This window comes from Panthera uncia (assembly GCF_023721935.1).
Source record: "Panthera uncia isolate 11264 chromosome A3 unlocalized genomic scaffold, Puncia_PCG_1.0 HiC_scaffold_11, whole genome shotgun sequence".
In the NCBI taxonomy this organism is placed as follows: domain Eukaryota; kingdom Metazoa; phylum Chordata; class Mammalia; order Carnivora; family Felidae; genus Panthera; species Panthera uncia.
In genome coordinates this window covers 65,181,439-65,193,752 of record NW_026057578.1, presented here as the reverse complement: position 1 = coordinate 65,193,752, position 12,314 = coordinate 65,181,439, and the positions used below count along the sequence as shown (strand labels likewise).

The 12,314-nt window shown below is 37.7% G+C and overlaps 1 protein-coding gene across 1 annotated transcript in view; it reads right to left on the bottom strand.

The window, feature by feature from the left end:
* Positions 1-5,519: 5,519 nt before the first annotated feature.
* The window catches only part of MSH2 (mutS homolog 2), an 82,071-nt gene continuing 75,276 nt past the window's right edge, over positions 5,520-12,314 (bottom strand). The window contains exons 13-16 of the mRNA XM_049651449.1: positions 11,905-12,109; positions 10,483-10,730; positions 8,382-8,557; positions 5,520-5,834 (exon numbers count right to left, since the gene is read on the bottom strand). Coding sequence (XP_049507406.1) covers positions 5,664-5,834; positions 8,382-8,557; positions 10,483-10,730; positions 11,905-12,109 — 800 coding nt within the window. The 3' untranslated portion in view covers positions 5,520-5,663. The remainder of the gene's footprint in view (positions 5,835-8,381; positions 8,558-10,482; positions 10,731-11,904; positions 12,110-12,314) is intronic.

Sequence of the window (12,314 nt, the reverse complement as noted above, 5' to 3'; positions counted from 1 at the left end):
AGTTACGTGTCACCAAAATTCTAGGAAATAAACACACTAGTAATAGTATGATAATACAGGTTAATTGCTATGGTTACATTTACTGGTTGGTTCTGAACACCAAGGAATTCACTGCCATTGTTCTTTCTTTAGAACTAATTAAGTGTCCACTGACAGAATATTCCTTCCTTCTAAATTTAACCATTTAAAGGAGTTCATAGTTTCTCTTTACCTCTTTGAGGTGAACCAAAGGAAACAGCAGGTCTTCTATTCACCAGGTCTAGAAATAAGATCAGGATGGTCCAGTGAAGGCTGTCCAACATCTCATATTGTTCATGCCACTGCTGAATTTCCCACATAGCTGGATGAAAGATGTGTGTGGGCACTTCTGTTGGACAGACCACAAGCCAAAGCAAAAATACGCTAACATACATTGAATTTGGACCATGTTCTGAATGTTGTCTGACACCATGAAACACTGCTTCCAGGGACGCGGGGAAGCTGTTGTGTCAAAGGCAAGGCGAGGGCTCCCCATTTCCCTCTTCAGAGAAAGGGAGGCATTGCTACCAGCAATGTGACGTTTTCTACAAGGGACTACTTTCTCTGTGACACCCAAGCAAGAGAATTATCACAGACATCTGAAGGCAAAATGGGTAAATTCTGAAGCAGAATTAAGAGAAAGCAGCAGCTATATCTATCAAGGAAAAGTGGAGTGGGGAGAACATCAGGCAGAAAACTATTATTTTAATTTGGGCTCCACTTCCAGTTTTAGCCTAAAACTATACGTACCATTCTGGGCATTTTCATCCCCGTCCCCAGCCACACCCTACACACCCTACCCCCTTAACCCAAACACACCCGCCTAGGAAGGCAATGATACATTTCCTTACAAAATCTTCTTTACTCATTTCTTCTTCTTCATAAGCTGATTAGCAGTGTTTAATTTATTTCAGATCAGGAACTGGTTTTTCTTCTGACTGTTCGGCGCACCATTTTGATCAACAGAATGTAGCTAACGAGCTTAAAAGAGCCACTCAATACTGAATCAGCAGCTCATACCATATGCTGTGGGTAAAAACATACTTCCCAAAAAAGCTAAATGCAGAAAGACCAAGGATAGAAGATGCATTTAATACTTAAGGAGTCTAACAGGATGTGCTTAGTATGTGGAACATTGAGATTTTAAGGGGAAAAAGTTATTCTTTAAATATATCTATCCTAAAACATCTTTCTTCTGTTCTGTTACAATTTTTATCCTCAAAACAGTATTTTAGGGAAAGAAATCAAATTAATTACAAAAACAATTGCATCTTGGATGGATTCTTAGTGCTAACTTTTAAAAAATGCAAAAATCATGGATCTTCTCAGAAACGTGGTTATGTGGCCAACAGATTTCATTTGGTAACAGTATGGCTGAGTTCTAAATCTTGGAAAATATATATTCGGCTTTACTCTGGTATTATCCAAGTTCATGTCTGAGGGAGGAAAAACCAAACCACATTACAATTAAAAATTTTAAGTGCAACTCTCTTTTGCTTTACATCCACCATTCCAAAAGGAAGGGGACTCTAATTGAAGGCCTGGTTGCTTCATTAGCATATTCATGTAATAAGCTCTGCTTAAGTCTGAAATATCTTAAAGGGCTCTATTATGTGTTTTTCATTTTCAAAAACATCTTACAACTAAACACTAAATCTCTTTTACAGAAATGAAAGCAGCCTGATTTATCGGAGTTCAATTGACTCCATTTTCGTAGCATCAACACCCCCCTCCCTCCATTTCTTGTAGGGCTAACAACTAAAACCATGGGCTGATTTCCATTTTATGCATGTTTCTGTGTAGCAACCTAACAACACTTTCAGGGCTAACTAGGGGGTGAAATATTGCACTGGAATTTTAAAATTGCTTTTGAATTATATAAAAGTCTTCCACTTGGAAATGACTAAATGCTTTTGTCACCAATAAAAATTTCCACGTTTAAATTTTTCCTCTGTAAGTTCACCTTCTTTCTAAGCTTCTGGGATCCAGAAAAAAAAAAAAAAAAAAAAAGAAGAAACTGATAGAACTCATTCTGAACTATCGATGATGAAAAAGAGCATGGTAAATTAAAATGAGCATTTTAAAGGGCCCACTGGCCTTAAATTTTCATTTGTTCTCACACCAAACATAATGGCAGTTTAACAAGAATTATAAAGCAAGCACCTGTATAACCACCACCACCCAGGTGACAGAACGGCATAGCACTCTGGAAGCCCTATAGGAGCCGTCTTCCCATCGGCACCTGGGTCTCCAGAGACAACTACTCTCCTGACTTACATATTCAATGTTCTCAGCCTCTATGAATAGACGGTATTTTACCTATTTTTCACCTTCATATGAATGGGGAAAAACTATTATTCCTTATCTCTCATTATTTTGCTTACTGTTAAGATTCAGTCCATGTTATTTTGTATAGCTGTAGAGCTCATTTCCATAGCTGGGTTGTTTCCAGTTAGGGTCCATCACAAACATTCTTGTATACTCATCGTAGTACATGCACAAGCATTTCTAGAGTATTCACCTAGGAGGAGAACTGCTGGGTCACATGCCTATTTTCAGCTGTACTAGAGAATTATCCCCACCAGCAGCGTTGTCCCACATCCTCACCAACAGTTGGCACTGTCACACTTTGAATGACTGTCAATCTGGTAGAGAGGAAGGGGGAATACAGCAGTTTTCATTTTTCTACATGATGAATGAAGAACCTTTCATGTATGGACCATTTATATTTCTCTTGGGTAAAGTGTCTGGATTTTTTTTAAACCAAGTTTTATGGAGGTAAAATTCACAAAGCATACAATGCACCCATTTGATGTATACGATTCAATGGCTTTTGGTATAGTCAGATATGTGCAACCACCAATTGTAGACCATTTTCACCTCAAAAGGAAACTATACCCTTTAGCTATCATATCACCTCCCTAGCTACCCATTTTCTGTGCACCAGCCCTGTGTAACTGCTAAACCCCTCTTTCCGTGGTATTCGACACTCGTATGAATGGAATGATGTAATACATAAACTCTTGTGCCTGGCTTCATTCAACTCCTGTCCATCCAAGGCTCATCCAAGTTGTAACATGTATCACTTTCATTCCTTTTATGGCCAAATAATATTCCACTGTATAGATATCCCACATTTTTGATGTTTATTAATTCATCCATTGGCCTTGGCTAATTGGGGTGCTTCTATTTTTTGGCTATTATGAACAATCCCTGCTAATAAACTTTGTGTACAAGTTTTTGTGTGGACATGTTTATTTCTATTGGATATATACCTAGGGATGTTAAAATGCTGAGTCATACAGTAACTCTGAGAAAATGCCAGACTGTTTTCCAAAGGGACCGCACCATTTACATTTTCTCAGTGTGTGAGAATTCCACTCCCTCATCGAAGTGTGCTATACGACTTTTGATTTTAGCTATCCTAATGGGTGGGAAGTGGTAGCTCACTGTGGCTTTGATTTGCATTTTTCTGATGATACCCTGCATCTTTTCATGTGCTTATTGGCCATGTGCATAACTTAGTTGGAAAAAATATCTCTTCAGATCCTTTGGCTTTTAACTGGATTATCTTTTTGTTATTGAGATGTATTGAGACGTTTTTAGGTGAAGTAAGACAGACCCATTCTGTCAATCTGGGTTTTCACCCTGACTGTAGGTTCTTGAGTATACCTTTATCCAGTCCAAAATGGTATCCTCGGACTTCCTTTCTAAAAAAGCTTTTGCCCTCCTTCCCTAACTCATTCTCTGGTGTTTTAGTCTTTTGCTCCTCTCTCTCATCATCCTTGTTCCCCTTTCTCTTTCATCCCACTGTGCAAAAACATTATCCATCTAAAACCTGGCTTAGCAGGAAAGATCCACAGGAGAGCACGGAGGGCAAAGGATGAGTTAAGAAACATACACTACCATCTTAGTGGTAGTGTCTAGAGAGACAGGAGACTTGGCAGTGCTTTGATAGTCATGGAAACTACTACTAGGGAGAACTGCGAATAGAATTTGGTTGGGAAAGGAGGTAGTTCTGAGTAGAGCTCTGAAGAAGCCCCCCTTACCTCATGGGGGTTGGTAAGAACCACAAAAACCACAGCTAAAAGGAAAAAAAGAAAACTCCACCACCAGCTTTTTTCCAAGTGTGGCCGCCTTCCACTCAGCTCAGTGCCTGACACATGATGTGTCTGAATCCTTGAGGAGCAACCTTTGCAGGTGACCGTGCTTATGCTATCCTTGTCACCACCTTGAGCAACTTAAACTGCACCTCCTGCACTGGGGATAGGATCCAGGGGAGCGTAGCCACCAATGCCTCCTTCAATCCTTGTGCCACTGGACCCGGCAGCCCAGGGGCCCCACCAGCCACCACTGCTGCTGCCATCTTTCTTCCACTCAGCCTGCCAGCCCCAAGGCCGGACCTGCCCCTGAGCGATGGCTCCTGCACGACCGACTCTGTAATAAGACTCTTAAGTGCTCATGTTCTTAGTAACCATATAGTAGTGCTTTATATATTCCGGTAATAAATCTTTTGATATCTTATGTAGTACCAACATATTCTCCCATCATGGATCTAAGTCTTTTCACTTTGTGATGACTTTTAATGAAAAAAAGTGCTTAGTTTCAATACAGCTGAGTGGGTGGTGTTGTGACTTAAGAAATCTTTCCCAAAGCCAAGATCATGAAAATATACTTCCCTATATTATTTTCTGTAGAACTACAAAACTAAACACTAAAAGCTTTGCAGTTTTGCTTGTACATTTAGATAAAAAAATTCACTGGAGTTTATTTTCATATATGGAGTAGGGCTCCAGTTTCACTTTGTTCTTTATATGGATACCCCATCATCCAATCACTATTTATTGAAAAGATGGTCCTCCCATCCTCCCACCCATATTCAGCAAGCTAGCCACTAACTCTTAACACTCCATCTCTTTCCTGTAAAATAAGGAAATAAGGAATTTGTAACAAATTCCTTGGCTAATGTGTATCCAGCTACCCTAGCTCCTGCCAACAAACAGACACTCTGGGGAATCAAGGGAAATAATTTCCATGGTTCATTCTAGTTTGAAGATCCTTTACTTGTACAAAGTCTTTGGGTGCTACTTGTTTTCTTCCATACCATTTGGGAATAAACACATATAGAAGTCCTATTACAGGGGCGCCTGTGTGACTCAGTTGGTTAAACATCAGACTCTTGATCTTGGCTCAGGTCATGATCTCACAGTTTGTGAGTTCAAGCCCTGTGTGGGGCTCTGCGCTGACAGTGTGGAGCCTACTTGGGTCTCTCTCTCTCTGACCCCCCCCCCAAACTCTCACTCTCTCTCTCAAAAACATAAATGAATGTTTAAATAGAAAGTCTTATTACAAAGAAATGTAACACATATCAAATTTCACAAACTACATGATTTTATTTATAAAATTCCACACACTGACTACTATTGCCCATGTCCATTTATGTATTCCTCAGTTACAGCCCTCATTCTTCAAAATAAAGATCTTTGAAAATGTACTCAAAGTATTACTAAATATTTTATTAAGGTGATATCCCATGGGCATCAAATTGCCAACACTATGAAAAAAAGGGTTAATATAAAAACAATACAAAAGTATTACAGACCATAGCTTATCAATATTATCTTCGTTCCTTTGATGGGATTTCCTCATGTAGTAACTTTGATTCGTGAAATGATTTCATTTACAAAACTATTATTCTTTGCTATTACCTCAGCTTTCAGCTGTTTTAACTTTTTTGTGATGTTTTCTTCCGACATTTCAGTAAAAGGCACTTGCTTCACCTTGGATAAAAATTCTTGAATAATTTTTTCACCTTGCTGAAAGACATATGAATGATCCATTAGTCTTTAAAATGTCTTTTTAAAAAGTCACATTGAACTGTAATGAATTGTTTCTTTAAATTTCAATCTAAACACCCACCCAATATTCAAAGAATATTCTTTAAACTACAAGTGTGCACTATCTAGAATATACACAAAGGCCTTAGTTGACCATATTTCTTAATAGCAAGTTATTAAAAGACATTTATAAATATCTTTTCAGCTGCTAATGAAAGGGGCTGAATATTTTAATAGTTTCCAAATCCCTCACCTTTTATAATCGATGCATAAACAGTCTTCTGGGAGAAAAAGAACTCAAGGTTTATAAATACTGTAAGGCATAAATAGTCACTGAAAATTCAGTACTCATATACATACAGAATTTTAAAATCAGTATTATTTTACTGGCCATTTATTGCCATTCTAAAAAACATGGCTGTTACTTGCCATGTCATTTGTGGGCAAATCCCTTAACCCACATTCTTCATCCATAAAATGGGATGATAATATTACCAACCTCCACAGGGCTGTTAGGAGAAATGGAGAGTGAATATGCGTGCTTAGAAGTGCCTAGAACAATGCCTGGCAAAGGTAAGTACTATGTAAATGTTTATCATCACATATGAGGCAGAACTAAAAAGCCTGTTTTTCATACAGGGAGCTAGTTGGTGATAAGTACCTTAAGGGTTGAAAGGTAGATATTCAAATGGTAAGAAACGAAGAAATACTTCTCTATTAAATAACAAGTGCACTTTTTCAAATAAAGATAAAATCTAGACTGAGCATCTTCTTTAGCTTAAAATTTTTTCAAAAAAGTGTAATTAATATTATCAAAAGTACATGGTTTCTGTTCTAATTGGAAACCAGGAATTACATGAAGGAACCTATGTAACCCCAGATCACCACCAGGTGTGCTGGTGACACCAAGACCATTTCACAGCAACCTTCCAAACTTAAAACTGGCAACGAGATAGAATACGTTTCTCTTGCCAGTATAGGTACAACAGATGAAACTAGGCCTTTTCAAACCTTAAAAGTCATACACAATAATCTACTGTAACAATTATCTATCCTTCAATAAAGAACACCACCAAAAACTCACTGGTTAAAGCTAAAGACATGACAAGAAGTTCACAATGTATAGCTACAGTAAATGCTGCCAGGACCTAGTGGTGAATTAAGATTCTTTTATTTTCATTACTGCAGAGAATCCTTTAACTTCTAAAAAATACACTGGGCACATGCTTGTACCTTCCTGTGCTAGTATCTAAATTTCACCCATCACTTAGAGATAAGGCCTAACTTAAGATGAACTTCTCCCATGAGAACTGAAACATTCTGCCCACAAAGAGCTTTCCAGAATAAACATTTGTCATATACCCCTTAATTAATCTCTATGACATATTTTTCTTTTTTAAGATTAAAAAAATTTTTTTTCATGTTTATGAGAGAGAGAGAGAGAGAGAGAGAGAGAGAGAGAGAGAGCACGCGAGCATGAGTGGGGGAGGGGCAGAGAGAGAGGGAGACAGAACCTGAAGCAGGCTCCAGACTCTGAGCTGTCAGCACAGAGCTGGACACAGGGCTCAAACTTGCAAACCGCGAGATCATGATCTGAACCAAAGTCGGATGCTCAACTGACTGAGCCACCTGAGCACCCCTAAGATTTTATTTTTAAGTAATCTCTACACCCAACATAGGGCCTGAACTTACAAACCTGAGATCAAGACTCACATTCTCTACCAACTGAGCCAGCCAGGAACCCTATGACATATTCATTATTCTTATCTCCCCAGCCAGATTCTAAACAATTGGAAGGCAGGAACTATGTTCCTTTCTTTATCATCTTAACTAAGCACTGAGTAAACATGCAAATAACTGGATTTGATCTATTTGTTTATGAAGTAATCAAAAAAGTGCTCAGACATCTTTTACTCCTTTGAATTACTTACTTCAAACCTAGACTAGGGGTGGCTCAGTCAGTTAAGCCTCCAACTCTTGATCTCAGTCAGGATTGTAAGTTCAAGCAAGCAAACACACACACACACACACACACACACACACACACACACACACCACAACCAACTTTTAAAGGGGGCGCCTGGGTGGCTGAGTCTTGTTAAGCATCCAACTCTTGATTTCAGCTCAGGTTATGATCTCAGGGTCCTGAGATGGAGCCTGTGTTGGGCTCCGCACTGGGCTGGAGCCTGCTTGAGATCTCTCTCCCTCTCCCTCTGCCCCTCCCCAGCTTGTGCATGCATGTGCACTCTCTCTCTCTAAAACAAACACACACCTAGACTAATATTCCTGTCGTCATAGGTTTTAAATCTGGTACTTTGAAATGCTCTCCTTTGGGCATGTACATAGTGTAGAAAGAAAAATAATAGAGATGAATGAAGTCTTTGCCATGCAAAGAAATCTAAGTGAAAGCCAACAATGAATGATCAACAAATAAATATTAGAATCACATAGGGAAGAAATAACTCATCTTGGTGACCTGATAGATATAATACAGGATTAAATAATTACAAAAACAATCTGACAAACCTCTCTTTCCAGATAGCACCTCTTTGCTGCTGGTTCCATTTCACCATAGTCTTGTGATTTTCCAATATTCTGAAACTCCTCTAGTTCCAGGGCTTTTTGTTTAGCACACTCTATTACATGCCTAGGGAAATTTGCAAGCTCTGCAACATGAATCCCGAAACTTTGGTCACAGACACCTATGAAATTTGGGGATCATGAGGAACAGGGTAGAAAAAGACAGCAATTAATGTAAAGAGATCTTATCCATCTCACCTTGTAATTAGGAAGCTTAATTTTGTATTTCAAATACATTAGCCAAAAGTTTCAGAGTAACTTAGATGAAGGAATTTTAATTAGGCCTTAATGGAAAGTAACTAGGACTTGGCACAAAATGTTATATTCTATCCTTAACAAATGTAGTAGGAAAAATATCAGGGAAAAAAAGGTTGATAAGAACCCTCAAAGGTCTACACAAATATCAGATTGTGAAGAAAAATTAATCAATTCAATCTTCCTGAGGTCTTCTCATTTCATAAGTGAGGAACTAAATAAAGTATTAAGAAAAAAAAAGATAAATGTGTGTCACTAATTAAGAGCATTTAATTCAAAATATACAGACTTATTACTCAATGGTCTATCCTCTAGATCTGCCTACATCATTTTCTAGAGATAATGACTTCAGAAAATTGGCTAGATAAATATAAATATTTACAATACTGGTCTTAGAAAAGTTACTTACCATTCTTACATAGTCTTATTCTGATTCTAAACTACTGCAAACACATGACTACTGAGTCTAAACTACTGCAAAAATTCCAAAAAATGGAATTTTTGACCCAAGTCACTAGTAAATTTATTGATTAGGTAGCTTATCTTCATCCCCATTTGCAGAAAATAAACTGACTTAAGACATTCCTTCCAGACGTTTAATACAAGTGATGCTCGCAGACAGTTAAGATGGAGATTCCATTTTTGCCTCAACTATGTATCAACTATAAAATTTTTTTGCCTAGTTACATATCTCTGATGTTCTGGGGCTGGAGATGGATTGGATGGATTTATTCCTATCATCTCCTCACATCATCTGGTCTTTTAAAATTCTGAACCCATTTCTTCATCACACAAAACAAAACGAAACCTCAATTTCATGCTAAATTCCAGGTCCAACTAAAAGTATCTTTATTTTTTATCAATAATAACTCAAAAGGATTCCCAATGAAGCATAAGCAACAAAGAATAAAAGAACCAAAAATATATCTCACTTATGTGCAACCCACTGATGCAGGAAAACATGTTCCTGGAAAATCAGAAAGCCATCTGAAAAAACTATTCCAATGATTGGTGAAATGTTTAGGAAGCATGTTAATCTCATCAACCCTGTAAGCTTATTAGCTGCCAGACCCACAAATGACAAACTCTTCTGAAAGGATGAAATGCTAACAAATAAGTCATTCTGTATGTGAGAACTACTAACAATTTCAGGATTTGTGGAAACCCTACCTTTAAATGAACCTGTTCATGTAACACACTCTTTAGGGGCACCTGGGTGGCTCAGTTGGTTAAGCGTCCAATGCTTGATCTTGGTTCAGGTCATGATCTCACAGCTGGTGAGATTAAGGCCCGAGTAGGGTTCTGTGCTGACAGCACAGAGCCTGCTTAGGATTCTCTCTACCTCTCTGTTCCTCTCCCCCCGCTCCCGCCCCCATCTCTCAAAGTGAAGAAATAAACTTAAAAAAAAAAAAAAAAAAACAATTAGATAATTATAATATAATAAATAGTTTGTTAAAAAGCCTTGGAACTTCAAAGCTTATTATTGTCATTGACAGTAGGTAATCTGATAAGAAATCATGCTGCCATGGTAGAGATAGCACAAAACCCTCTGTGATAATGTTGAAGAGTTATTCTTTCTGTAACTGTGTTATGATGAATGTCTACTATGAGACACAGAAATATAAATAATGTACCACATCCTTGTACCCAGATTATGAATTTAAAGGTAAATGTGTTCTGTACAAATATCAACAATTCATACTTAGAATAAGGCAATCACTGATGATGTCAAGGGTAGTAAGTTTCTCACTGTCACACCTGAATCTACGGTACACTAGCAGTACACACTCACCTTTCTTCACCTGATACAGCATAGTTAAGGTCTCTTCGGTAGTTAGTGCTGTGACATGTAGGTTATTAACAGTTGGTATCTGATTGGCCAAGGCAGTAAGTTCATGAAAATGTGTTGCAAACATGCAAAAAGCACCAATCTTTGTTGCAATGTACTCTGATATAGCCCAGGCTAATCCAAATCCATCGTAAGTAGAGGTTCCTCTTCCCAGTTCATCTATGATTATTAAAGAATCTTTGGTTGCAGACCTGAAACACATAATTAATGAAAACTCCCCATTATATAATATGTGGTAATGCAAAAAAAAAAAAAAAAATTAAGGCAATGTAATAGGAAAGATGCGCCACACACATAACAGATTATCTTAATATATAAAAAATTTAACAGTGAATAAAAAGCACTGAAACTTAAAAAAATGGGCATGGCCATAAATAAACAACTATGGAAAAGGAAACAGTGAGTATTTTTTAAATTACCAATCTCACTAGCAGTAATCAATTTCCAAATAAATCAGCTATCATTCATTTCTTGCCAATCAAATCAACCAAGATTTTAGAGATTAATACCACAAGAGGATGGGAAAAGGCTGTCAGCATATGGACACCTGCATGCACGCACAGCTGGTGGTCATGTAAATTCCTGTGCCTGCTGCAGCCCTACCAATCAGACATTAGCATTCTTTCTTTTCTCATTTTTAACTAAATGTAAGGAGGGGAATTTTTTTCCCTCAATCAGAGAATGTAACAGTTCTTCATGTGATTACTGGTCATTTATTTTTCTGTGAATTGCCACTGGCATCTTTTGCTTATTTCTTTAATTTTTAAATTACAAATATTAGCTTATTGACTAATTACTATACCAAATATTTGTACCACCTCTCTAATCATCAATAGTAATTTACTAGGGATCTACTATATGTGATGTACTTTAGAAGATACTAAGAAACAGAAGGCACAGCTTCCCTACCTTTAAAGAAGCACCTAAAAGTGAAACAAAGAGATTTTAGTAACCTCTAAAATAAAAAATCTAATAAAATTAAAGGCATGTTGAAGAAATATCCATGACCTGAGGCTTATGTGACAAGGAAAGACATCAGAGAAGTAGAATGTCTGTCACTAAGGCCTTTAAAGATTGGAAAGGACATGGGTAAACATTCCACATAATTGTGAACAGCACAAGCAAAAGCATAGTAGTGGCGGAGGTTATAAGGTGAACAACTGCCAGAAATCTTAAGAAGACAAATTTAAAAATCAAAGAAGCTTTCCCCAACTATTACCAATCACCCTTTAAGACAAAAGTTCATAAGAAAACTATTAAACTAGATGAAGGTTCTCAGATGTTTTATAGATGAATCTGCAGATGCACTTCTCATAGGACAGGGACATTCATTTTCATTTTGAGGGGACTGGGAAATTTACTCACCTGAGAATAGAAGCAGTTTCTAGCATTTCAGCCATGAATGTGGAGACTCCTTTCAACTGACTGTCGCCAGCCCCTACTCGGGCTAAGATGCAGTCCACAATGGACACTTCTGCTGACTCACATGGCACAAAACACCCAATCTGGGCCATGAGAACTATCACCCCAGTTTGGCGAATATATGTTGATTTACCTCCCATATTAGGGCCTATAAAATAAATTACATCGAAAAGCAAGATCATTAAATTTATTTCTGCTAATAAATTTTAGTCTTCAACTGCACATTTATGACTAATCACCTAGGTCACATGACATGGCATATAAGCAGCAGAACCACCAACTGCCTAAGTAATGGTATTTTCTCTTCAGTCAAACCTACACTGCACCCTTCATCAAGAGGACCCATGAAAAAG